This window comes from Apteryx rowi, unplaced genomic scaffold, assembly GCF_003343035.1.
Source record: "Apteryx rowi isolate R43461 unplaced genomic scaffold, aptRow1 scaffold_165, whole genome shotgun sequence".
NCBI classification, from domain to species: Eukaryota; Metazoa; Chordata; class Aves; order Apterygiformes; family Apterygidae; genus Apteryx; species Apteryx rowi.
In genome coordinates this window covers 116,839-142,146 of record NW_020447919.1, presented here as the reverse complement: position 1 = coordinate 142,146, position 25,308 = coordinate 116,839, and the positions used below count along the sequence as shown (strand labels likewise).

The 25,308-nt window shown below is 41.3% G+C and overlaps 1 protein-coding gene across 1 annotated transcript in view; it reads right to left on the bottom strand.

Annotated features, from left to right (window-relative positions):
- The window catches only part of LOC112963243 (neural-cadherin-like), a 57,264-nt gene extending 32,004 nt beyond the window's left edge, over positions 1-25,260 (bottom strand). Inside the window, 11 exon segments of the mRNA XM_026060135.1 lie at positions 1,164-1,332; positions 1,707-1,858; positions 1,861-1,878; positions 2,242-2,347; positions 2,350-2,392; positions 3,332-3,581; positions 6,744-6,855; positions 7,268-7,472; positions 8,794-9,019; positions 9,476-9,670; positions 25,071-25,260. Of these exon segments, the coding sequence (XP_025915920.1) occupies positions 1,164-1,332; positions 1,707-1,858; positions 1,861-1,878; positions 2,242-2,347; positions 2,350-2,392; positions 3,332-3,581; positions 6,744-6,855; positions 7,268-7,472; positions 8,794-9,019; positions 9,476-9,670; positions 25,071-25,245 (1,651 nt within the window). The 5' untranslated portion in view covers positions 25,246-25,260.
- Positions 25,261-25,308: the final 48 nt, after the last annotated feature.

Below are 25,308 nucleotides of genomic sequence, written 5' to 3'. Positions count from 1 at the left end.
AGGACTAAATTCACAGACCAGGATCCAGTAATTCACTCCCACAGGAGGAAGCTGTGATGGCACACAGCACGGCTGTATAGCTTAATCCACATCAACCTGCAATACGTGTCTTGGACAAGACCAATTACAACTCCCCTGTCTCCAGTTCTCCTCACACAGTCAGCAGCTCCTCCCAAGCCACTTACTGCCAGTGGTCAGCAGCTTTCTCCCCTGCTGCCCTGATAAGGAGCTTCAGTCTAAATACCTTGTTATTTCACTCCTCGGGGAGCACAGAAATACCTTCTCCTCCTCCTTCCAGCAATAGTCCAAAGACAGCTTGTTATTACTCTGGGGAAAAGTCATACCACAGAAGGCTTAAATGATGCAACCAAAGTTGTCTTTACTGTGGATGCTGGAGGCTGCCTCACTGAATAGATTAAGCTGGGATTGAGCAAAGTAGCTCAGTTAAAAAAGCATAAAATTTCCTCCCAAAGGTCAGCTCTTCTGACAGTTTCCCCCTCTCTCAGCTCTTCTTTCCAGCTGTGAAACTTTAAACTGGCCTTCCCGAGGCCACTTCAGACCTCTCTCCACTATGCTAGAGTCTAGGATTCTGCTTCTCTGGCTTTGACCCTTCTATTCTATCGCTGAGTCCTGGACACTGACAAACCCCATGTTACTGTTTTGGCTATAGAAACCTCAACAACTTTTACTACCCAGCTCCTTCATCTGAAACACATCAAGAATGCCTGTCACTGTCCTTTTCTGGTATGAATGTGTTGCCTCTATGCACACTACACTGGATTTCCTATTTGTGCGTGAGATGAGTAAGAACTGTCAGGTCACATTAAAGGGAAGTAGCAACTCAAGCCGTTAAACGTTTACTTTCTACTCTGCATTTTTACAGTTACAATCAATCCAATATGAAAGTAAGAGATTCAGAATAGCTTGTTACCTTTGTAGTGAACTGGGTTTTGTTTCCCTACTTAATTCGTCATTTAAATCAGCATCATCTTAATCTATATGCAGGGTTACCCATGTACTCTAAGATTCTTTCAGTATTTACTCTATAAGTTGTTATAGCTAACCCAACAGTTACACTGTTAAAGCGTAAGCCCACATACACACACTCATACAACAGTACAAAGGCATTTTCATTCTAACTCAGTAAGCTGAAAGCTACTAGCCTGTGTCTGGATCAAYGCTGAAGCCTAGGGAAGCTCCATCTCGGTGCATGAGCCCATATTTCACTTCTCCATTCAGGCCGAAATCTGCATCATAGGCTTCTACCTGTAGCACGTGTGTGCCTGGAGGCTGGTTCTCCAGAACCCAGATGCTGTCGCTGTAGTAAGTGCACTAAAAAGACATTCAAAACCCAACCCTATTACACAGGGCTACATGATTTAGCTACCCAGTTTCAACATTTTTTCCAGCACATTTGAGGAAAAACTCAGAAAAAAACCACTTCTAGTACTTATAATCACTGAGAAATCAAGTTCTAAGGGAGAAAAAGAAAGGGGGAAAGAAAAGAAAGACCTTCCTCTTCAAGTATCAAGAAAGCTGACTGTGTGTTCCACTTACAGGTTCATTCTGTTCCGCAAACACAGTCCCTTATGTCCACCAGTTATCACAAGAAATCAAGAAAGAGTCTGTAACCCCCGTTATGGACAAGAAAAGAATATCTATCTAAGATCTTTTATCTTAGATAGCTAGATAAATCAATATCTTACCTCTCTGAAGACAGGTTTATTGTTATTAATATAATTAATTCCTACAATAACCTCAGCAAAACTGCTGAGAGGAGTGGGTCCTCCAGAGACATTGTCATCTATTGTGGTAATGTTCAGTATGTATTGTGGGCCTTTCAGATTAGGCAGTGGTTTCTGCAGAGTTTAATGATACCTAAATTTGGGAGAATAAAGTGTTGTTTTATTTTACCATGTAAACAAACAAACAAAAAAAAAAATCAAGAGAACATTACATTTCTCTGCCGCTACACTGTTCGTTGAGTTTGCATTTTGGCTGCAAAGCACAGGATTCAGTCATCTGAGACCACACAGTTCCTGGATCAGGACCTCAAATTTTCATTGATATTTGGAAAATGAAAATCATATCAGAGGGCTAGTTCTTACTGATATGAAGCATCCCCATTTGCAGATTATCTGAATAGAATGCTTGCTTTATTTATGATTTTTGACACAAAGGTGAAGCACAGTCAAGACAGATTAGAGAGTAAATAATAGTGTTTAAAACCTATTTTCTTACCTTTTTGACTATCCAATTCAAAGTTGCCCTCCTCATTACCTCCTGTAATCAGGTATAACACCCCATCTCCATCAGGGTCCTTTGCCTGAACAGTAGCCACTGGTACTGGAAGGTAGTGGGACCAGCATCTTCTGAAAGGAAAGTTCTGTAACTGATGCACATAAGGGAGCAATTACAGCATATTCACTATCAGAATAACCATTACTGTGTTAACAATCTGCCACTGATTACAAGTTCATTATGAACGCAATTTTTTTAAGCTCTGGACATGCAAGATCTTTAACCAGTTTAAGACAAAAGGCTTTGAATATCCATGTTTGGCATAAGGTATGTATTTTAGGATTGTAATCCAGCAATTTGATACATCTGATTTCCAAGGATCTTTTAGAAGGTATCAATATGCACTATACTACACTGCATTGAAAACCACGATCGCTTATCTCCTCTCCAAAGGATGAGAAAAAGGACTAGTATCCATCATGCAAGTATTTCTTATGTCCCTACATATTAACAGAAAGCATCAGATGCTAGAGAGATGAATGTAAAACAGTATTTCATTTTGTAAATACATGTATGTACATTTTGTATTTTAAAAATTAATGTACCTTAAACTTACACAAAAAAATAGTAATTATATTCATTCAGGAAAGAAAAGAAGACATTTTAACGAAGCAGGGCCTCATGAAGTTAGCTTATAATACAATCTGTTGATGATAAAATTAATTTCAATGTTTGTTAACTACCATCTTCATCTGTCTTATATTTTACATGGACAATCACCTTCAGACCTAGGAGTCAACACAGTTAAAATCACTCCCCGTAGAGTTAAATATTTTATTCGTTCTGTTATCACTGTATAAAACAGTTGATCTAACAAGTCAGTACGCCAGCACCACAACTGGCGTATTCCTTTTTTTGATACAATCTAGAAGCGAGACTTCTAAAGCCTTTCCTCATACAAACTGCCCCTTGATTTTGCTGGTACTTATAGTAGCACAACAAACAAGGTGACCATTAAGCCAAGCGTAATTAAGATTATACATATGAACAGTAGCTCTAGAAAACAGAGCAAGTGTTAAACCTAGCTTACACAGACTGGGAGAAAACAGGAGCCTCATCATTCACGTTGGCCATTCGAATTTGCACTGATGCCGTTCCTGTCCGAGGGGGATGTCCTTTATCGACAGCTATCACCACAAACTCATACATATGGTTTGCTCGCTCAAAGTTCAGCTTCTGGTTAGAATTGATGACCCCATGATGTGTGATGGAAAAATCAGCGCTCTGAATAAAGTAAGTGATCTCAGCGTTGGAGCCAGAGTCACAGTCTGTTGCAAGAACTATTAGAGAACATATTTAACAGAACAGTCATGCTGCAAAAGTGGTTTGGTTACATTATTTCCTACCTAAGAAATCTGAGATACTTTTCTGAGAACAGAAGTCATGCAAATCTGTTCTATACATAAAAGCATTATTTTTGTAGTAAGAGTTTGGGAATCCAGCAGGAGACTGGGAGGAAAAACAAAACCAAAACAACTCCTCCCACCCCCAGCCCAGCTTGACTGATCACAGCAACATGAGTTTGCAAGGGACCAGCGATCCCAATACCACGCAACACGCTCTGCAAAAATAGCAATCACCACCGGTAATTACCACACAATCAATATGCACATTGTTAGAACATTATCAGTCATAAACTGTGTCCTTGCTCTCTCTCTGGGGATGCCGTTCGAATTTAATTAGCTCCCAGCTACGTGATAACTAAAGTACTTTTTAATTACCTGGCACTTCAAGGTACAAAGCGTAATTAAACATCCTTTCCCAGCAAGTGTTTATTCAGTGCACTCAGTTTCCCATCTGTTCAGAAGCAGCAAATCAGCAGAACAAAGCGCTAGAGCTTACACACTGTATCAAAAGCTTTTTTTAAGAGCAGGAGCTCACCTCTTTAATTATCTTGCCATTTTTTCTAGTCAAACAAAGAGGCTTCACCTCATACCAACACTGATTTTTAAACAAGCTCCTTATTCTACCTGGAGGATTCAAACGCAGCCAACTCAGTAGCAAAAACTCCTTTGCAATACATAAACATGATTCCAGAGCATGTAACAAGCATATTGCACACCCTAATAGGCACCTATAGTTTCATTCAAAAAGGCAAAAACAAAATGTGGGAGGAAGAAATAATGACCCATAATTATCAGAATAACAACTCAAAATAGGAAAGGAGAGGAAAAAGAGATTTCAAAAAGAGCTGTGAAATATTGTTCTACTGACTGCAAAAAACAACTAGTTCTGCCTTTGGAGAGTTACTCATCTCAGTTTAAAAAGTTGTAATAGGTTGTTTAACATCTCTGTGCACTACAGACTACAAAAGCAAGGGCTGTAGAATTAATCACTTCCCTTGCTGTACTGAAAACCTAAATATATTACAAGCTCAAGAAAAACTGAAATGAAAGTGGCTTAAACAGTTAAATTTGGTGGTCAAGCAGCATTTTTAGAAAGACATGCAGATAGTGAAACATGTATTTTKATTCGAAAAGTTCTGATCTAATCTACAGAGCCATATCTGAGACGCTGTGACTGTTTTTTAATTCACAGAACTACATTTTGCATGCTTAATGATCATACATTTTTTCCAGTTTTTCTCCTGCAGACATGGAATGCAACGCTTACTTGGATGTGAAAAAGACGCACCTTACTTCTCAAAAGCAACTGGACATTTCCATCCATCCTGTAAACTGTTTGTAACCTGACTGCACTGCAAAGGTATTTCAAGGATCATACAGAGACTATAAACAGGTCTGTGCCAGCTCCACCTGTGCTCTGAGCTAGCTTAATGCAAGCTAACTACAGTTCAAAGCCTAGGTTTTTTAGCACAAAGTTGCAAACTATAACTCAGCACTGCTTGCAGCTGAACAAATACACTAAACACTGCTCAGAGCATATCTCTATGCCTTTCAGCTCATAGCTTGTTTGCATCCAGACATCTTAAAGTACGTGCAGGGAGCACAAACTTGTCCATAATGACTAAGCAGATGCACCAACTCTGTTAGTGCAGCATCACTATTACATGATACAAGCCAGACTTTAATTGCACTAAAATAACAATGGTTGGCAACTAAGACCTACATTTACATCGTCCACAGTGTTAACAAACAGCATATATCATGGTAACTTTTTCATTGTCATTGATCGCAACCCAGGCAGCCACAGAATGGCAAAGACTGTCTTGAATTTGCATTTCCTTTTGTTTGTGGAACATCCTGAGGTTGCAAAATCCCATCTAGTCCTCAAGGAATTATAGCCAGGGTAAGAGCAGCTTTTTGTGAGATAGTATGTGCTCTGGCAGTCAGCTTCAGTGGTACACTACTTACCCAGCACACGGTGCAGGTGACTGCTCATACCACTTACTTGCAGCCTTTACCAAATGCTGTTCAGCCCTTCAACACCAGGCAAGCATTCACCCACTGCTTTTCACCGACTGTCACTCTACTCCCACCTAGTGCTTTCTAAGATGGGTCTTTCTCTTGAAATTTACCCTGTATGGCAAGACAATCAAACTGGATGAAATTGTAAACCTTACTGCACAGCTTTGCCATTCTGCTTGCTTTGGACATCAGGGTACATTTTTCCCACAATGGGGTGAATTTTGATCAGCATTACAAGTCTGATGGAGAGAACAGCATTCATCTTTCCAAACAAAATCACATACCTGGGAATTTTTAGGAGTTGGTCATCCTAATCAACCGGCAACTTATTCTTTCTCAAGAGCCATTAAACCAAAAACAAGTCACAATACAATAAGCCATAACATGATAAGCCACAAGCATAAAAATAAAGTTCACAAGCTTTTCAAAGGTTTCTCTTTTAACGCTTTGTAAGTCAATGTTAAAATCTACTCAAAACTACTAAATTTCCATTAAAAAAAAAATCCCTTTTTTCTGTAACATATTAAGAAAAGAAAAACTAGTTACAACTGCTTTCAGGGAAAAAATGATGGCCAAGCTGAGTTAAAGGAAAGATTTAAGGTAAACATGTTATGGTGGTTCAATAAGTTACTGCCTGCCACCTAAACTGCCTTAACTACTCTTGCGTGTATCTTTAAACTACCCCAATTGCAAGGTATAACATAGGGTCATCTTCATTCCAGCTGACTACAGCCACACAGTTCACATGGGAAAAGTAGCCTACAGGCAACTCTGGCTGTTGAAGGATCCCACAGGATCCTTCCCTGGGTATGTCTACGTGACCCAGCACAGAGCAGTGAGAAGTTACCCGAGCTAGCACTGATGGAGCAAGCAGAAGCAGCAGTTACCTTGGCACTGATATGCCCTTTTTGTAAGTCAGCGCTTGACAGCTTGTGCAGGCTACCACAGCTATACTGCCACCAGGACTCAAAGCAGTGTCTCTGCAGTGCTTTCTCATGGTAAGAATGTGAACACATAGCATAAACTGACAGGCCTGTGACCAGGCTGAAGGAAAGGTACCAGACAAGCATTCACCTTGCAGGAGAGAAGCGCCCACAGGAATTATTTCAGGAATGTTGTCTCTGCTGTAAATGGAGTGCTGGAATTCAGGAGAACAGTCGTTTTCATCGGTGATATGGACCAGGACCTGAGATAAAAGGACATGCTGAGAGAGAATTTTAGTTTCCACACATAGGACAATGGGCACCTCATTCTGGATATTGTCTGGGCATTCATTGCTTCTGCTGCTGTCCCATCCTTGCACCTTCAATGTTAAACTTTTTCTCACGCTGTTCCTGGAACACAGAGATGTATTCTCTTCCACTTCCAAGTGGATGGGAGGCAAAGTCAAAGACAAATAACATGGGCAGTATTTTGCAGAGCCTAGAACCAAATCCACATCAGAGCCCAGCCTTCTGCCTTGATGATAACAATCCCTCCTGTGCACCATTTATCTTCACATGAGGTTTCTAGGCTATGTGTGTGTGTAACTAGCTCAGCTAACGAAGTAATGCAAATTGAAGAGGCAGTGGCTAGGGAAAGTGAAGGGATTCATGTACCTCAGTCATACTGCTAAGAGTGCTCTCAGCCTCCACTGCTTTCAGTAAGAGGTGATAGAGGTGGTGCTCGCTCTCATAGTCCACAGGATGGGTCAAGCTGAGCTCTCCGCTCTCCTGCCTCACCCTGAACAGCCCGCTGGGGTTCATCAGCAGAGTGTACGAAAGAGGCTGGCTCTGGAAAGAAACAGCATCAACAACAGCTACTCTGTAAAGAAGAAGGGAATAATCCTTCGCTTTAAAATGACAACAACAAGAACTGTCTCGGGAGTACCTAGAAGAGCTAGAAGCAGAAAAGGTGAATTTCCCACTCTTTGTCAATGCCATGCTCAGTTTTATATTCAGACCAAAACTCCCTGTGCTACAGAGAGCCCACCTACCCCCTCCCTTGTCACCAAACTGATCACCCGACATAGTAGAGCTGGGATAAGAATGCACTTCAACCTCTTACTAACACGAAAACATCTTTCTTTTTTCCCGAATATACCCTTCCAAATACTTGACAGTAGTTACTCTTTTACTTCAATTATCTATATAACTGAGCTAGTATACTTTCATTTTTCTATTTCTTTGAAGCTTTAGATCAAGAAAAGGAACTGATTCAGAGATGGATGGGAAAACATGAAGTATAAGGCCTCTCCAAATCCTGCTACCCATTCAGGCAGGAAATGAAATGAATGCTTACCTTTCTATGATGACTTATGTTTGAAGCTCTGTCTCTCACACCAGTCTCTGGCTAGGGTGACAATATACTTTAAACTCACCTCAGTGAAAGCTCCAGGGAAGGAGATAGTTTTTCCTCCTCCTCATTCACAGCCTCTTTTAAAGAACAAGTGGCACATCTCCAGCAATTTTTCCTACTTCCTCAGCTAACTTTGAGTTTTCCTACTCCTGAACATCCTGCAGCACAGTTCCAGCTACTATTTGTACATTAAAGACCTGTGCTGCTCTCAAGCAGCTAAACAGTGACAGTAAAACCAAAGTCAGCTCAGCAGCATCTCCCCACTATGGCAAAGCTTAGCTACACCTCACGCAACAGCAGAGCCCCTGGAGACTCAGCTGTATCCATTTGCACTTCACACATGCATTGTCATCTCAACAGTCTGGGAATGAATGGACCTCTTAAAATTTTAACTACAAGTCAAACATGATACAAACAACTGCAAATCTGGTTAATCAAAAAACAGTATTTTCTGTTACTCATTTATATCTGAAGTGCTCCAGGAGATGCCTAGCCAGGAGTTTGTTGTAATTCATTATGCAATACAGTAAGACCCCAAGGGCATTAAAATGATCATTTCAGCAGATTTTCAGCATCCCATACCATACCGTAAGCCATGCTAGAGACTCTTGAGCACTGGAAAAAACATAATTTCTTTTAAAAAGCAGAACTTTTTATTTTTAAAGTGTAACACACAAACACATATGAGTAAACTTGTGAAGCAACAACAGAAAATGTCACTTTATGGAGCTCTGTAAGTTCCTCTCAGATTGCAGTGAGGGAGCTGACCTAGCACTGTTTGACTTACTTTTCTCCCACTGCAGTATTTTCAGGGACGAACACACTGTAGGACATATTAGTGAACTGGGGAGGTCAGGCACCTGCCAGGATGGAAATGGAAGCATAGGGGCTTTTGTTGCTGTATTCATCCATGGCTTGCACAGTAAGCATATATTCCTTGTTCCACGTCAAAGGCAAGCCAGTTGTCATGATGATACCTGTATCCACATCCACTTGAAATCGCTCTTCACCACCTATCAACACATGTAAAAAGCCAGTCTGAAAGCTGCCCCACAGCAAGAACATTTGCTTCTTCAGTATTTTTAAAAGTAAGCTATGCTCAAATCATCTACCTCTGTCCTTGCACGCGCTTGTCTTCTTGTCTTCTCCAGATGCTCACCTTACCCCTCATTCACACTGGGCTTTATTGACTGGTACAGTGTAAAGGAGACAAGAACATATGAGAAATGGAGCCTTAAGCTACCTGTAAGTGTTGCAATTAATTTCAAAACAGAAGTAAAGCAAGGAATGTGGTAGCAAGACTCCTATCCACATACCGGTTTTACTGACAGCACCTCATTTTTTAGCTGCTGTATCTTTAAGGTTCCTCCAAGGGATAAAATCTGTTAACAAAATGATAAAATGGTAAACCTGTCAAGAAAAATCTGCAACTTCATAGATATTTACCAGTTGTTTCAGAACAGACCTACCTCCAATAAGTGTGTAAGTTATCCCAGCACTGGTGGTTTCATTGTTATTGTAATATGCAACAAGCTGGTAGACCAGAGTGCCTTTTCGGGCTTCTGGATCAGCACGTGCCAGGTACGGGTATGGATACATGCCCCAGGATAGAAGTTCCTCTTCTGGGGCAAGGAGTGTCACGTGGCAGAGATACCAGTCATTATCTGCAAAAGTTACACACACTTTTAGATGGCTTGTTCAAGAACTTTGATCACGAATTCAAAATCTCATCTGTGACCATCTGTAAATCAAACAATTGCCCACCACATTCATCCCATTCCATGCACAAAAAATTCAGTACAAATACAGACTTTTGGCTGGATATGTATTAAATGCAATTAACAACTAAATTAAGAATACTTTCAATAATAGCTTGTAATTAGTTAGATATGCAAGTTAAATACTATGCCAGTTACATCACTTGCCACGATACAGTTGTAAGTGTATATTTATTTAGAGTCAGGTGAAATCTGACTGTTTTATTTTCAATAAATTCAGCATAAATGATGCCAGCTTTTTAGGGCTTACAAAAAAAAAAAAGGATAATTACTGCTGTTATAGGATTTCTGTTAAACTTAAATCAGTGGATATAGTAAGCAATAAAAACTCTCTAAAAATTTTCCAGCTCAAACGCACACTTTTCCCAAAACACTGGGAGAAGCAGACATGCCTTCCCCTTCTGCCCGCAGCATCCCATCTGGCTGCATGTTTCAGTGAGCGATACACAAGCTTTGAAACCCACCCCCAGGGAAAAGCCTGGGACTTTGCTTCTGCAGGGAGAGCCAAGCAAAGGGGCAGGCTGACAGGGAGCGTGAGTGCTGGAAGCAGCAGGGGAACTATGCATGGGCAGGGGAAGCAGAGCGCACGCAGCTCACTAGTGAGCATGCAGGATCTGAGGCTGGGAGAGAATTGGGGCAGAAAGTTAAAAAGTGCAGGGGGACTCCAGAGTGGGAGCTTCACCTCTCTGCTGGGAGGGATTTGAGGAACAGGAGACTTGTTAGCATATGCTTAAGGCACATATAGGCTTCTTGAAGAAATGTTTCTAAGCACATTTGTGCTTAGAAACTTGTGCTTAGTCTTGAGATTGGACTTAAATCAAAATGAATACATCACTGAATATATAAATAAATTCAAATACAAAGAAAAGGAAACTAAATGCAGAAAGGGAGAAAGAGTGGAAATGTACATATGATGAGGAACACACGTTGTCTACCTGATAAAATATGACTGAACAAACACTTGAACAATACTTGGACAAACTGCACTGAAGTTGCAGATCTGTTAAGGACTACACTACTATTAAAAGAAACACCCGTCTTGATTTTCTATATGTTTTCTCATACAGGAAATCCTTGATCTCTTTCTTTCGCAAGGCCATGTTTTACACAGGATTGAAGAAGACAGGAGCACACGAACCAAATCAGCACCTAAGCCAAGAAGCAACCTAGACATTGTGAACAAATGTTACCTGTACACCTCAGAGACCTGATACTAAATAAAACACTCCTCATACAGAAAGCCTTCAGCTGAAATGAAAGACCTGTATTTATGAGAAGTCTTACCCCATGTAAAAATACGTTCTGGGCAAATTTATCAGAGGTAATCATTCCCAGGAGGGAAAAGACTCTGTTGAAGTTTAACTTTTTAAGTATTTAAAATGATTTAAGACATAGTTTCTTTAGTTAAATTCTTGGATTAGATGATTTCTGGTTTTCTAAAGTACCTACACTGCATAAATTGGAACATTTGGTAAATTCTCTCTTCTAAGTATCTTTTATGCATATTGCCCACGAGCACAGTGCAGTGCAAAGCCTGCACACCTCTCAGAACAAGGCGCCTGCTCATAAAACCAGCTGCAGGGCTCAGTCCCTATGCTGACAGGGCAAGCGAGCTGAGAATCACCATCATTAGCACAGCTATAAATGGTGCCATTTTGCTAGTGCCAAATAACAGAATAAAGGCATGGAAACTTGTAGGCATGTGGCATTTTAAGATATTTTTTGTTCATTCATTGATCTAATTCAGGCAGTTCTAATTTCTATGGAGAGAAATACCAGGCTGAACACTTTTCCCCATGTCGTGAAACAGAGAATAGCTTCAACAAGTTATAACTATATGGCTTACTCCTAAATAYTGCCTTGTGTAGGTCATCCAAGTGTTAAATATCAGTCAATAATAAGACTCTAATCCTGATGTAAGAATTGTAAAAATCACTATGGTGTCAAGATATGAGCCCTAAACTTGAGCTTCAAGATTTAACAAAGTCAGAGAGACAAAGGAATAAATTTCATTGACTTCAAGACAGCCTATTGGGGAAATATTCAAGTTTTTAACATCAGTGATAGTTTTCTTCTACTTAAGAGCTCACAGCAAGCATCCCCTTGTCTTCTCCAGGAGATGCTGCACATCCACAAAAACTTTACTCTCATCTGTCTGAAAGATGTATTTAAATACTTATGGTTAAATAGAAAAGACAGAGGAGGACCAGTTTTAGGAGGCAGCCTCAGAAGAGCTGGGAGAACTCCCTGCAACAGCTCAGAGAAGCCCTGCTGTGACATCCGACCCTCTGCTCAGCAGCTCCTGGTGACCCTCCTCCCTCATGTGTGCCCCTGTGCAAAGAGAGCCCAATAACACAGGCGCGTTTTCCACTGCAATAACACAAAAGAAAGAATGAGATTTTTTGTCCGTTAACACAAATTGGCCTAATTAATACAAGTCAGAAAACAAGAACATAACTAAAGAGTCATGAAATGCACATTCATGGCCACTTAAACAGAATTTGTTTTTGTAGTATTGCAGTAAAGTGCTTTATTAAAAAAAAAAAACCTTGAATTTTCGCTATTATAGAGAAGAGCTGAAGTGCAGCTCCTGAATACCAGCTCATTTTCCATAGCAAATTGAAAAGAAGTAGAGCTGGGGTGGGGGCAAGGGGATTTCAACCGAACAACTGAATATTAATATTATAATTGAAAGACAAAAAATGATGTTTCTATGACAGTTTTTCTTAAATAATACATAGGTATTGCAGACTCCAGTTAGTTAGTTAGTTTTATTGTTACTAAGTAATAATGGTGAATGTTTTGCAAAAGTTGTGCAAATAAGTGATTTTTTTCTAGATATCTAGAAATGCTTTAAAAACACTATCTTGGGATGTATTGGAGAAGAGGGTTTTGGTTTTTCTATAACACACTGAAAAAAGCTTCAGGACACAGTAATTTCAAATCAAAACACTTTTCCTTTTAAATTTCTCCCCCTCTGACTTGAATAATTCAGGAAAATTGATGCATCTGTGAAGTAGTTCAGTGTTACCAAAACTGCAAATTTTCCAGGAATTCTTAAGCTAGCTACTAAAATGAGATCCTGATTATTCATTTAGGATGAACGATGCTCTAAAAGAAAGAATTAAGTATTTCAGGTATCGACATTCTTTTAAGATGTGCTAAGGTCTTTAAAAAGGCAAGTAGATGAAAGCTGCAGCTTGTAAACAGATTTCACTGCTCAAGCTACTGTATGAATTTTTACACTACATCCTCTTTCCTTGTGCATGACGCTTTACTTGTACAATAGATACACTGTGCAAATCACAAACTGTTTTAACTGGGGGAGARAATCTATATCTTTATGAGTGACATGATGGAAGAAGGAAGTTTGACAACTTCTTTATAATAAACTGTAGCCAAAAGGAAGATCTGTGAGTTCATGTGAAGACCCAGGGAGGCCCAGTCACTTTGGCACAGACCCGCTGCCTCCTGGGCGATGCGGCAGCTGCAGAGACTGGCCCCTTGTCTCCTGCTGACATTCCTGTTCGACGGTTCCTGTTCCCTTTGGGAGTGCTACACAACCATGCTCTTCCCAGCCTTTGGAGAAGTCATTCCTCACTGTGATGGGAAGCAGAGAGTGAAGCACATCCCCTTTCTTCAGGCTACAGCAAAAGGATGTTTCTCACTCAGCACCAAACCATAAGGAAAACCATCCCTCTTCAGCACTCCTGAGGCTCCGCGTCTCTGGAGCCATAAAGCCACTGTCCTTTCTGTAGCATGGGCAGGACAGACTTAACGGATGTAAAAGAGAGTCCCAGAGCTTAAGGGAATTTCTAGCATAAACACTCTGTGGACTTTGTGTTTTTCTTTGCCATTCACTTTAAAGGTAAGAAGAGAAGCAAGGAGTGAGCAGCACTCTGGGAACAGCCAGTGCCACACAAGGAGGGAAAACCATGGGAGGAGGCCAAAGCTGGCGGGCTGTGGTGCAGCAGCAACTGCTAATGAAGTTTGGGTATGAGGTGGAACTTCTTTATGCTGCAGAGTCTTGGCTCACCCCTCAGCATTTATTTCTGCTTTTAAACCTGGAAGGAGCAGAGCTACTCTCTTGTGCAAGTAAACAAAACTTAAGCTGAAGCAACCATCAAAACACATTGAGAAAACAGCCCTGGCTATCTGTATACAGATAGCAAAGCTCTGATTCTAGCAGGGAGCAAAGGGAAGCAAAGATCCAAGGTAAGATGGATTAAACCACAAACCCTAAAAGAACAGTGTGGAACTTGCTCCAGCAGCTAAGAGGAGGCCAGTCATCAGCTGCTGCTCTGCCCCATCACTCCAAACGAGCTGTTGAGAAGCAGCTTCTGAGCCTTCACATTTCTACCCCACTAGCTGTCTCTTGTTTGCACACACACCAGGGCGAGAAACTCGAGTAATTTTAGGTCACTGTTACAGATACCTGGCAATCAAATATTAGGTAAAATAACTGCATTAAGGAGTTAAAGTCAATGAAACAAAAATAGTTGCACTGAAGTAGATTTTTTTTTCCAGCAATGCATTAGCTTTTCAACTGTCATAACTGGAAAAGCATTAACAGATCAAGCCTCTGAAATCAATATAGTGTTTTACTTTGTTCCACTGACACAACCACACCATCCTATCAAATCAAAATGTAACATCACCCAGTGATGATACAGCTCACCCATTTTGTCAATATGAATAATCCTGAAAAGAAATAATCAGGGAACCAGGCTCTACAGCCTGTGAAACAAGATTATCAACAAGATAAAACATCCGGCCTCTGTACCACCCATTTGAAAAAGAGTCTTGATACGATCGATCTAGAAGAGAAAATTCATGAGCTGATTTTTTTGAGATACTAGCATATCCCCAAGGCTTCCCCATTATCCCTTCTTTACATCTGAGAAACACATGTGAGGGATGAAGCATCTTGGTCAATGGCAAAACCAATCAGTAGCCAAGAAGCACCTAAGTAAAAGTAACTTAAATCCCAGTGGAACCCCAAAGCAATGAGAACATAGCACCCACCAGGAGGAAGGGCATTAGCTACAGGATCATCCATGCAGTGGAAAGCTGCTATCTTTCAGTCTTTGAGGGCTACTTGCATTTCTTGCAGATCAGGGCAGATATACCTGTGCCATCCTTGGACAAGAGCATGGAAGAAAACAAATTTATTACAAGAATACATTTAAAAATATGTAATAACTGGCAAAGGTTTTTAAACTGCAGGTGGTTATACTTGCAACCTCATATCAATTTACTTTGTATCAATCATTTATTTTCTTCCCTTAACAAAATGAGGAAAAGTGATAAAAGTCATTTTTCTTTCCTGAGATGAGGATGAGAACTGAACTGATTGATGAGGGTTTATAATGGAAACCCTTGGGAAGCTGAGAACCAAAGAATGGGCATTAACATTGCACATGGAAAAAAAATCGTAGCTTATGATATTTTGTTTATATTGCTTCTGGCAAAATGAATCATTTGAATGTAAAGGAGACACCATGGTATATGAACACATTTCTGAAATATCTAGCCTGAAATAGAAGGTTTCACTCCATGAGACTGCAAGACAAGGCTGGACACCTACACAGCGCATGACTGTGCAGTCAGGTCACCCTGCTACCCCTTCAGTGACAGGGCAAGAAGCTCTTAGCTTCTTAGAAAAAAATACAACTGATACACTAATATATTGAACACTCTGAAAAGATTAGTGTGCTTGGGTAGAAGCAAAAAGAAAAAAAAAGATTTATTTCTCTAGGCTTAAGCTACCTTCAGACTCCAGAACCCACTACAGAACGAGCAGTTACTGAGGCAGCAAGGTGAAATGCTTCATCGGCAGGCAGCTTATGCAAAGCACAGAAGAGGCCAGCGGCTTCCTAATGCACAAGGGCACGCACACACAGCACTACGTGTTCCCAGTTTATCACTGCATTTTAATGTGAAGACTGGGGAATGATTACCTACTTCCAAGATCTGCAGTGGAGGCCATACTCTCCGAGTACTTTAAGAAACATTTTTCACTTTTTTATTTTTAATGTTACAGCCACCAGGGTTTAAAAACATGCAGCTCATGCTTCAATCTCCCAGTTGTGTGACAGATCTGAGAAGCCTCAGGAAGACCAAGGGAAGGAAAACAAAAGGGGACTTGTGCAGGAAGAAAAGAGAAATCACAAGACTAACTGGAAACTGTAATCCTTAGAGTTTAAGGATATTACATGTCACATCTTCCCAACAGTGAGTGATTAAAAGACAAACCACTGAAAATACTTGGTTATTTCCTTCCCTTAACTCACAGTCCCATCCCCTTGATACGGCTCCAGCAAAGGGGAGAGGGAGACGAGGCCTCCTGCTCGGCCACTGCAGCAGAGAAAATGCATCAGTGGTCAGCATTGACATCTATCTAAGCGAGTAAGTCTAGAAACAAGGTGAAACTACATGGCTGAGTTATTTCAACTACAAACATGATAGTTGAAGCACTGAGAAGCAGCTTTTATGTCCCTACCAAGAGCTATGGGAGGACCAATTCCCCTTACTGTCATCTAACACTGACATGGTATTAGAGGAAAAGGTCTCCTTGTTTTTGTTTTCTTTTTTCTTTCAAGCAGCACTGTTCACCTCTGTCACTTGCATTTAGTAAGGTAGCTTCTTCATAAGCTTCCTAGCAAATCATAAATGCTAGTTTATCAGACTTTTCCCTAACTAGATGCTGTATGGTTCAAAGACACACTTCTGCCCCAGTTTCTAATCATTACCATTGACTAACAGACAGAGGTTCTTAAAATTCAAAATGCTTTTAAGCATTTAATCTTATTTTTTACTAGTCGTATGTACTCCATAGTACTACCTAGGGGTCAACCAAGAACAGGTCACTGCGCTAGGCATCTTACAAATCAACTCTTAAACAGCCCTGACCTCAGCGCACCTGCAGTCCAGTCCTCAGCAACTATGCAGTATCCTAAAAATAGTGAAAAGTATTGAGTCTGAAAAACATTAAAATATGTATGGACATTCCTCATGAAAACTCTTCCATCTGTATTTTTTGTGCCTTTCAAAAATTCTCCCCATACTAAAGTATGCATATGAATAATCTTCTTAAAGAGTACTTAAACTTCCAACAAAATAACCCATAGCTGTAATTAATCTTTAATCAGTGTTCATCATCACTTTTAGAAATGCCTTTTAGCTTAAAAAAGTGTTATTTACACAATCATGCTCTGTCATCTGTGCCCTCTCTTCTGCCCAAATGGTGTTTGAATCTGGTGGCCAATTTGTTCCTACAAGTTTTATGAAGGTCAGCAGCTGGCCAGAAGAAAGGGATCCCAAGTAAGTGTCCCCACTGGGGGAAAGGAAGAGAGAAATGAGCTTTTGCTTGGTCTCGACAAGCAGTCCAGTCAGCAAACATCTACACACACATCTGGACTAGCTACAGCATTTGCTGTCTATTCCCTGTGGGGAGTAGCATGGGAGAGAGGAGTTGTTCTCCTGGTAGAAAGAGCTTCAAAATGCAGGTAACTCCTCCAGAATTAAAATCTTAATTTCCAGTAGTTCTTTTCTCCAACTCTCTAATGAAAAGCTGCAGAGGGTAGTTTTAGTACAGCCAGTCTGCTGTCTTGAAGATGACAGGTCAGCTCCTTTCCAACCCTGCTGAGAGACTCCTGAGGGTGAAGTTTCTCAGAGATACTCCTAAGCATTGGATACAATGCTCAGGGGTATCAGAGTACCTCCTCGCAACACACTAGCACATCTATTGGGCTCTTTTAGACTACACAGATATGGCCGTATCTTGTAGGCAAAGTAATACTTACTATCATCAAAGTTATGGAAGTAGGTGCATTCATTCCCCAGAGAGCACAAAAACCACTAAATCAGCTTGTGGATTAAAAACCCACAGTCACAGAACACCTGGGTAACATGACTGTACCAACTGTCTCATCTAAAGCTATTTCAGCGGGTTACAACTTGCCCTCCTTGGTTAACCACAGCCAGCAAACATAACAGACCAGCCTGCACTTTGCCTCATTTTCATGACATACTTCTTAATATACACAAGCATTTGGATGGGTGTTCTACTCATATGCCCGCTCTCAAATTCTAGGAGGCAAGGTCTTGCTTAACAATCAAGACTATCTCTAAATTTATCCATTAGGACCCTCGGAACTAAGAAGGAGTCATAGGTCCTGCTGCACACATAGGCAGTGAAGATAAAATCTTCAAAAAGTATATACTTTCTTTGTGAATGAAAAGCTACAGTGTATGCCTCCATCACACCAACTTTCTGAGAAACTTGCAGCATTTGCTGGACAGTAAAGATGCAGATGGAGATACGCAAGTGTCTGTATATCATGGATATTTCCCTTTGTCATATGAAACAAATCATCAGCTTGAGGCAGATTCAGGAATGGGACTTCAAAATGCATTGCACCTTTTCCACTATAACATCATTCTGCCCTAGCTCTGAATGCCTGACTGTGCTGTGATCAGTAGTTTTTAAAATCTGCTCCAATTTACAAAGCATTTTTTGCCATAGAAAAGCTCTGAAGTACTGTCAAACAAAGTGCCAGCRCTTTGGCAGCAAGTGCCAAGTCCTGCAAGGGTTCTGCACAGGAGTGTCTTCCCTGGAGACAAAGATTTCAGCACACACAGGTGATTACAGGAGTAGTGTCTTTGTCTAACCTTTAAAACCTCTTATATCTGATAACATTTGCCCATTATCACATATCCACAAGGATTAGAAATGATTCACAGGACTGCAGAGAAAGCAGAAAGTGTAATTCATTACAGGATCTCAAGAGCTTCCAGATGACAAGATTCATCATGAAACAAGTTTTTCACTGTACTTTGCCATGTTAACAGCCTACTAATGGCTATTAAAAGATGCTATTAATTACCTCACAATCCACAATGATTTGCAGGCACATCAGTTGGTGAGGAAGCCTGTTCAGCCACCAAACCATACTTACATATTAAGAACAGTTAAAGAATCAGAAGTACTGAGGACAATTTTGGGCCTTTTTTTAAAAAAGGGAAGAAAGGAGCTGTAAGACAGCTGCTTATCTGTGCAGATCATTCAGGTTTTGTTAGGAAGGACAGTACTTACTTTGGTTTCGTTTCCCCTCCATAACTTCCCATTCACTGGTTAGTATTTCATAAAGCAGGCAAAGCAACAAGACAAACTAGACATATGACAGGTACAGCACACTCCAGTAACAGAAACAAGAATGTACTTGTGTAACCAAAACGAAACTACCTGCAAGGCCTATTGACTGCCAACAAAAAGAGACGCTCTAAACTTATAATTGCAAATCCTAGAAGGTCTTTCAACATTTTTTATAAGGGCACCATGAATGTAATTGACATTGAACTTACATCAAGATACTTCTATTGAGCAACCTGTATTTTGGAAAAAGCTAAGCTCTGCATCTTGTCATTGTTAAATAAAAAATAAAAAAAAAATCCCTCTTGGAGCCTATGGCTGGAATAGCCCCTAAGTCATTGGCTCTGCCTTGCTATTGCTAGATGCAACTTTAACAAGGCTGCATCTCAAACCCAGTGAAAACCCAGTAACGTATGCACCTTCAGAAATCTGGACAGGAGCATGAATAAATGCGTTTGGATAATCAGACCAGCAGCCCCCAGAGGAGCAGTGTGCTGGCTACTAGACTGTATCATAAGAGATAAAAAGGCAGAGTCACTAACCTATCTTCCAATTCTCCTTATATACTAGATTTCTAAACAGATCCTCTTCCCCTTCCATACCCCTAGCCATGTTGTTACTATTCTCTTTCACAAAGCAGATGTCTGTTCCCTATGCACAGCATTTGTTTACAGAGTCAAAAGCTCAGCCAACCCACCAGATGTAAAGCAAGCACATCCTGATTTCTGATACAACAAAAACACACGTTTGGTAATACACAACCTTCTTATAGTCTGCAAAGAGGTAAGTCAAATACTAGCTCCAATACTAGCTCAAATACTAGGGTTCCCAAAGCTAGAGAATAGACATGATGATGGAAGGATTTTAACAGAGAAACAAAATCGCAGTATAAAGTAGATGATAAACCAGATTACTGCACCAAAACCAAAGCTTGAGCAGCTGCTGCATAAACAGTCATATGCACAAATCACTCCTAACCCTGCTGATACCAACTATCAACAAGCAAGCACTGTGTTTAGGACCTTCCCTCAGCAGTGTGCAAGAAAGTAAGGGGATAGTTACAGGAGCACAATCCCTAGTCCTTCCCATCAGCCCATTTCCTAAGGACAAGTCTTAAAAAGTTTAAGTTTCTTCTTAACTTTCTCTTAAATGTTGGACAATTTCTGCTAGCACGCCTACCTCACTGCTCAGACTAAAACCTCAGTACTGTTGAGTTACACGCTATTCGGAGCCTTACCACTTTAGCAAAGAAACATTAGTATCTGCACTGTAGGTGAGCAGCAATGCCTACTGAGAAGCTACCACCATCCTCTAGCAAAGACAGCTTTCAAAGCAGATCAGAAACACACGCGTGGGCAGGAAGCTTAGTTCCACTGCAGAATCCTGTTTCTAAATAAGAAGCTCCACGCACACTTGCTTAGATACGTTTACATGTACTGACTGGGCAAACACACTGACCATGAATTTTGGGCACCCAATTCTGCATGTGTAATGTAGGTGTGAAGATGCAGCCACCCATCAGTCAACTTCACAAGGCTTGAGAAAACCAGCTCCTGTCTGTGTATAGTGATTAAAACCTGCTACATACTACACAATATTCTTGGAGCGTAAGACAACATCCAGGGTACACAGGAATATTTCTAGCATGGTTCACAGATTTGATCAAGGTCTGAAACAGATCTGTAAATACCTTCCTGGTGTTCTAATGTAATGAAAATTTAAAATATGAAATCACAGGCTGCATAAAAAGATTTAACATGTTAACATTAAGAAAAAAGGGCTGGGTATTCTAAAGATCTCGTTTGTTTTTCTTTTAACTTGGTGTGATAAAGAAGCTATGTAAATTATGAGAAATCTCTGCATACCTTACTATGAAAACCTGGAACATAAATGTTATATTCACCTCCTCAGTTTTGAAGCTTTTTGTTCATTTCTCAGCTATAGACTTGCACTATTACTGCTTATTTATTGCCTTTGTGTCATTATATATTTTTACATCCATAATTGTTTACAGTAAGATTCTTCCAAAGATATATGCAGACAGGGTAACACAATAACCTTAATCCTGAAGTTTGCTGTTTTGTCTGACGATCCCTGGCCATTAAAACAGTTTTACAGTTTCAGTGAATCAAGCCTGTTCTCTGTCAGCACCTGAATTTGAAGGCATAGCAATAGTATCCACATATGGTTTTAATCAGTCACACACTGGGAAGAAAAAAGTATGGCCTCTGATGTTGTTTGCTGTTTCAGGATTCTGTTTCTGGAGTCAGATTTATTTTGTTCTAAAAATCCCAGGAGGTGGCAGAAAGAAATGGGCAATTTCTGCATGCATAAAAGACTAAGCTATATTGTGATTTGAAATTATATATGGAGCACTTGTTAATATTTATAGAAGCTGTATTATGTGGACTGAAAGTGTTTTCTTTTCCAAATAGGCTTTCTGGTGAAATTTTTTTTTAGAAAGCACATGGAACTGGAACTACTTAATGTTTCAATATGCAGCCTAGGCTGCATTTTCTGGAATTCCAAGACTAGACATATGCCTTTTTAAGATGCAGGTTACATCCAGTGAGTCATAAGGGTTTAATACTTATGTTCTGCCATCAGACACTCCACCCACAAGGCACAGATACCTCAATCTACTGCACTATGCTAGCACGCCCTCAGCTCCTCAGTCAGATTTAAGATCAATTTCCTTTGAATTCAGTTACAGTTGTACAGAGTTCTTATCCCATGTGAAAAGGAACATGGAGGAGAGATTCATCTCAGTTCAGAAAGACAAAAACACTGAACAGCCCTATAGCTGTTTTATTCATTTCAGCAATAAACTAACAGCTCAGCATTAATCCCATCTGGATGTTTTTGAAGCATCCCAGATTTAAAGGGTTGCTAGACTCGAGCTTACACTTCAGAATTTTGCAGACATATTGACAGGTGAAGAGATTTGTCTTTCAGGGCTTTTGAGTCTCTCTTTTTGTTAAAGAAAAAGAACCTTCACAGATCAGGGAGTAACTTCTTACCATAGTTTTTAATTATAGTATGCAGACTGTATCTGTGGTATCAGTGCGGGCAGTTTTGTTTATTTTGGTTTCAGGAGCACAAAATCACTGAGTAGGTCTCACTATTTCAAGATCATGAGGCCTTAAGGGTGGGCTTTAAAAAAAAACAAAAAACAAAAAAAAAACAACAAGACAAGAACCCCCCAAAACAAAAAGCACAAAAGCGAAAAGACAGCCAAAAGACAAGTTGCATCCTTTCACTTTTTGAACCATGATAGACAGTCTTCAACATAAAGCTACAAGTAGGATGGATGTGGGTAAAGGAAGAGGAAGCAGCTGTGTAACTGTACAAATTCCACGTATCATTCAGTACCAAGTATAAGAATGTGTACATGTGTGTACATGCACACATACACATGCGTACAAACAGTGGCAGAGTTGGAGGGAAAAGGGAGCTACAGCCCTTTTAACCCCTTCCTCATCACTCCCAGGAAGTCCACACTCAGACTATGCTTTAAGCCATTGCGCCTTTGGGATCGGAGGGTAAAAGCAGGGGAAGCAGGTTAGTAGCTTGTATCTTTGTATAAGGATCTTCTCTGAACTCCAAGCCCCATCACACAACCATGCTTGTACAGAGCCCAGAAGAGCAAGGCTTTGAGACTGGGAGACTCAGGAAGGCTATCAGACACAGACTCTTAAAGAAGATATTAACTGCTTTGTGTAGGTGAATAAGACAATTCACGTAAGTTGTACAAAGCTATTTCTGATGCATTGTTGACATACAAAATGTTAGCTTTGTGGGGGGGAAAAAAAAAAAAGTATTTTCCCAGTTCTGGCTATGGTGTCATCACAGAACAGAAGGCATTCCCATACACATCACTGTAGTATGAGTAATAGTGAGGATTCAAAAATTTGCAACTGTTCACTCAATTTATTTCAATATTCTACCTGTGTAACAAGAATACCTTGCCTTTCTATGACTACTGTTTGCAAGAGACAGTGCTCTAGGTTAATAAAAATAAATAAATAAGCAGGTCAGATATATTGAAGCAGAATTAGTGAAGTGAGTTTTTCTAGCATTAAAGCAATGAAAAAGCAAGCTTCACTGGAGAAGCAATAGCCATGAAACATATCTACTCCCATTCATAAGTTTTACGTGACAGATGGGAATTAGTAAAGGTCTGGTAGCTTTGTTTTTCAATTAATAAGCGACAGTAAAGAGTCTGGCACATATTCCATAATATTGACTACTGTCAGCCACTGTTAATTGTATTTAACAAGAGGCATGAGGGGAATGAGGAGCAGAAAAAATTAATTCCCTCTGGTTTTAAACAGTTCCAGTTTCTTCCAGCGAAGAACAGCTGCTCAAAGCTTCCAACCCTTTAATCATCTTCATGTAAAATAAGCACTCAAAAAAAAAAATCCTGAATTAGTGATTGTTCAAAGTTATGGGATAGCTTTAATTTTAGAAGTAGGTCAAAGGGGTGTCTAAATGACCTTGTCCCACTTGATCATTGAATTCCTTTCTCCCCGAGGCTCACCTCGTCAACGCATCATCAGAGCCCAGAGACAGCAGTAAAAATATGTTGTACAGCACCACATTGCAGAGGACAACATGATTAATCATTTATAATATACTATTCACAAGGTAATAAGCAAGACAGTTAAGCAACATGTCACCTTTCCAACTCCAACTCTAGCTTGAGTGAGAAATTCTACTTTCAGTGCTGGATGAATTGTTTAAAGTTACTCAGAAAGACAGAGTTTATATTACGGTAAATGTTGTTTCTCAGTTGCACAGCACATTTCTGTAATGTCTCCCAAACAGACAAGTCTGGGATGCTCCGTGCACACAAAGTGCACAAAGGTAATGGAGATCACAGCCCCAAGTACACTTCAAACACATTTGTTTTCCTTCTACCTCATATCACATTTCCAGAGCATTAGGCTACAAAAACTATTTACAGAAAGCTGTAAACATTCCCTCTGCAATAAAGTCATAATGATTTGATCATTATGGGGTGAGGGGGAGGTCACAGGCAAACGATATCGGGGAACACTATCAGAGACCTAAACCAAAGTTACAAAAACACTATAAAACTCACCCTGAATAAGATCAAAGTAACACATGGAAAGGATGATTTTCTTAGACATAACACATCAAGTTTAACCTGGTTAAGTCTAGTTATTCTCTTAGCTATATAGCTAAGAGAAGAGCACGCGGTATACCAGATGTTGATGTATTGAGGGTTACACAGGGGCAAGGTGGTACTTTCAATTTGTTCTCTACATCCCCTCCTCCCCTAAGACTCCCCACATATTTTATTCACTTTGCTTGCTGTGAACTTATCATCATGTAATAGACCACGGGTTATTTTTCCACCGCATGCACTGCTTTGCAGCTACCATTGCTGAATTTCCTTGCCACCTCAGCATGGTTCGGCAGGGAACTGCGGAAGGATCTGGAAACGCGGTGGTCTGGGGCCGTAATGCAGTAAGCACATGCCGCCAGGCCGACATKGCTGTGCTCGTTCTCTCCTCCCCCGCATCACCCAGGCCCGCGAGTGGGCAGAGGAGGCTCTTTGGTGGCTTCTCCCCAGGGTAAAGCAAACTGTTCATCACAACGCGCTCTCCCTCCTTCCCCACTCGCTGACCCCCACAGAGACCCCTACAGAAGTGAAGTCGCCATCACGCAAGCTTCTTGTGAAACCAAGCAGGCTGCCTTGACCAAAGCACCCGCGCACACCTTTTCACCTACTCTTTCACAGGGTGGACCCGAGCTCCACCAGGCTCCAGCACCGTGTGCGAGGGCAGCCTGGTCCGCACCGGCCCCTCARTGCCCGCCTGGACATGGCGCTGCGCTGCCACCCTGGCTACACCTGCCACCAGCGGGGCCACAGCAGAGCCCTTCGAGATGTGTCAGGCAGCAGGTGCCCCCGTCACCCCGGGCTCAGCCCACCAAGATGCGAGCGGGCGCCGCCACCCCCGCCGTTTCATGGCCATCCTGCCCCCCCGCCCCGCCCCACCCTGCCCCCGCCATTTCGCGACCGCCCCTCCGCCCGGCCCGGCCCGGCCCAGCCCCACCCCACCCTGCCGCCGCCACTTCGCGGCCGCCCCGCCCGGCCCGGCCTACCTGGTCCGCTGCCGCGGTGCACCTTGACCAGCGCCTCCGCGCGGCCGCCGGCTCGCAGCTCCCGCCTCAGGTAGAGGCGGCCCGGCGCCCTGTCGACCCCCACGGCGGGGAGCGCCCCGGGCGACGCCAGCTCGAACCAGCCGCCCGCCTCCCGTTCGCGGCCCTGCGGCAGCATGAAGACGGTGCCGCCGACGCGCGCCCCTGGGGGCACCCGCGCCGTGTACGCCCTGGCGCCGGG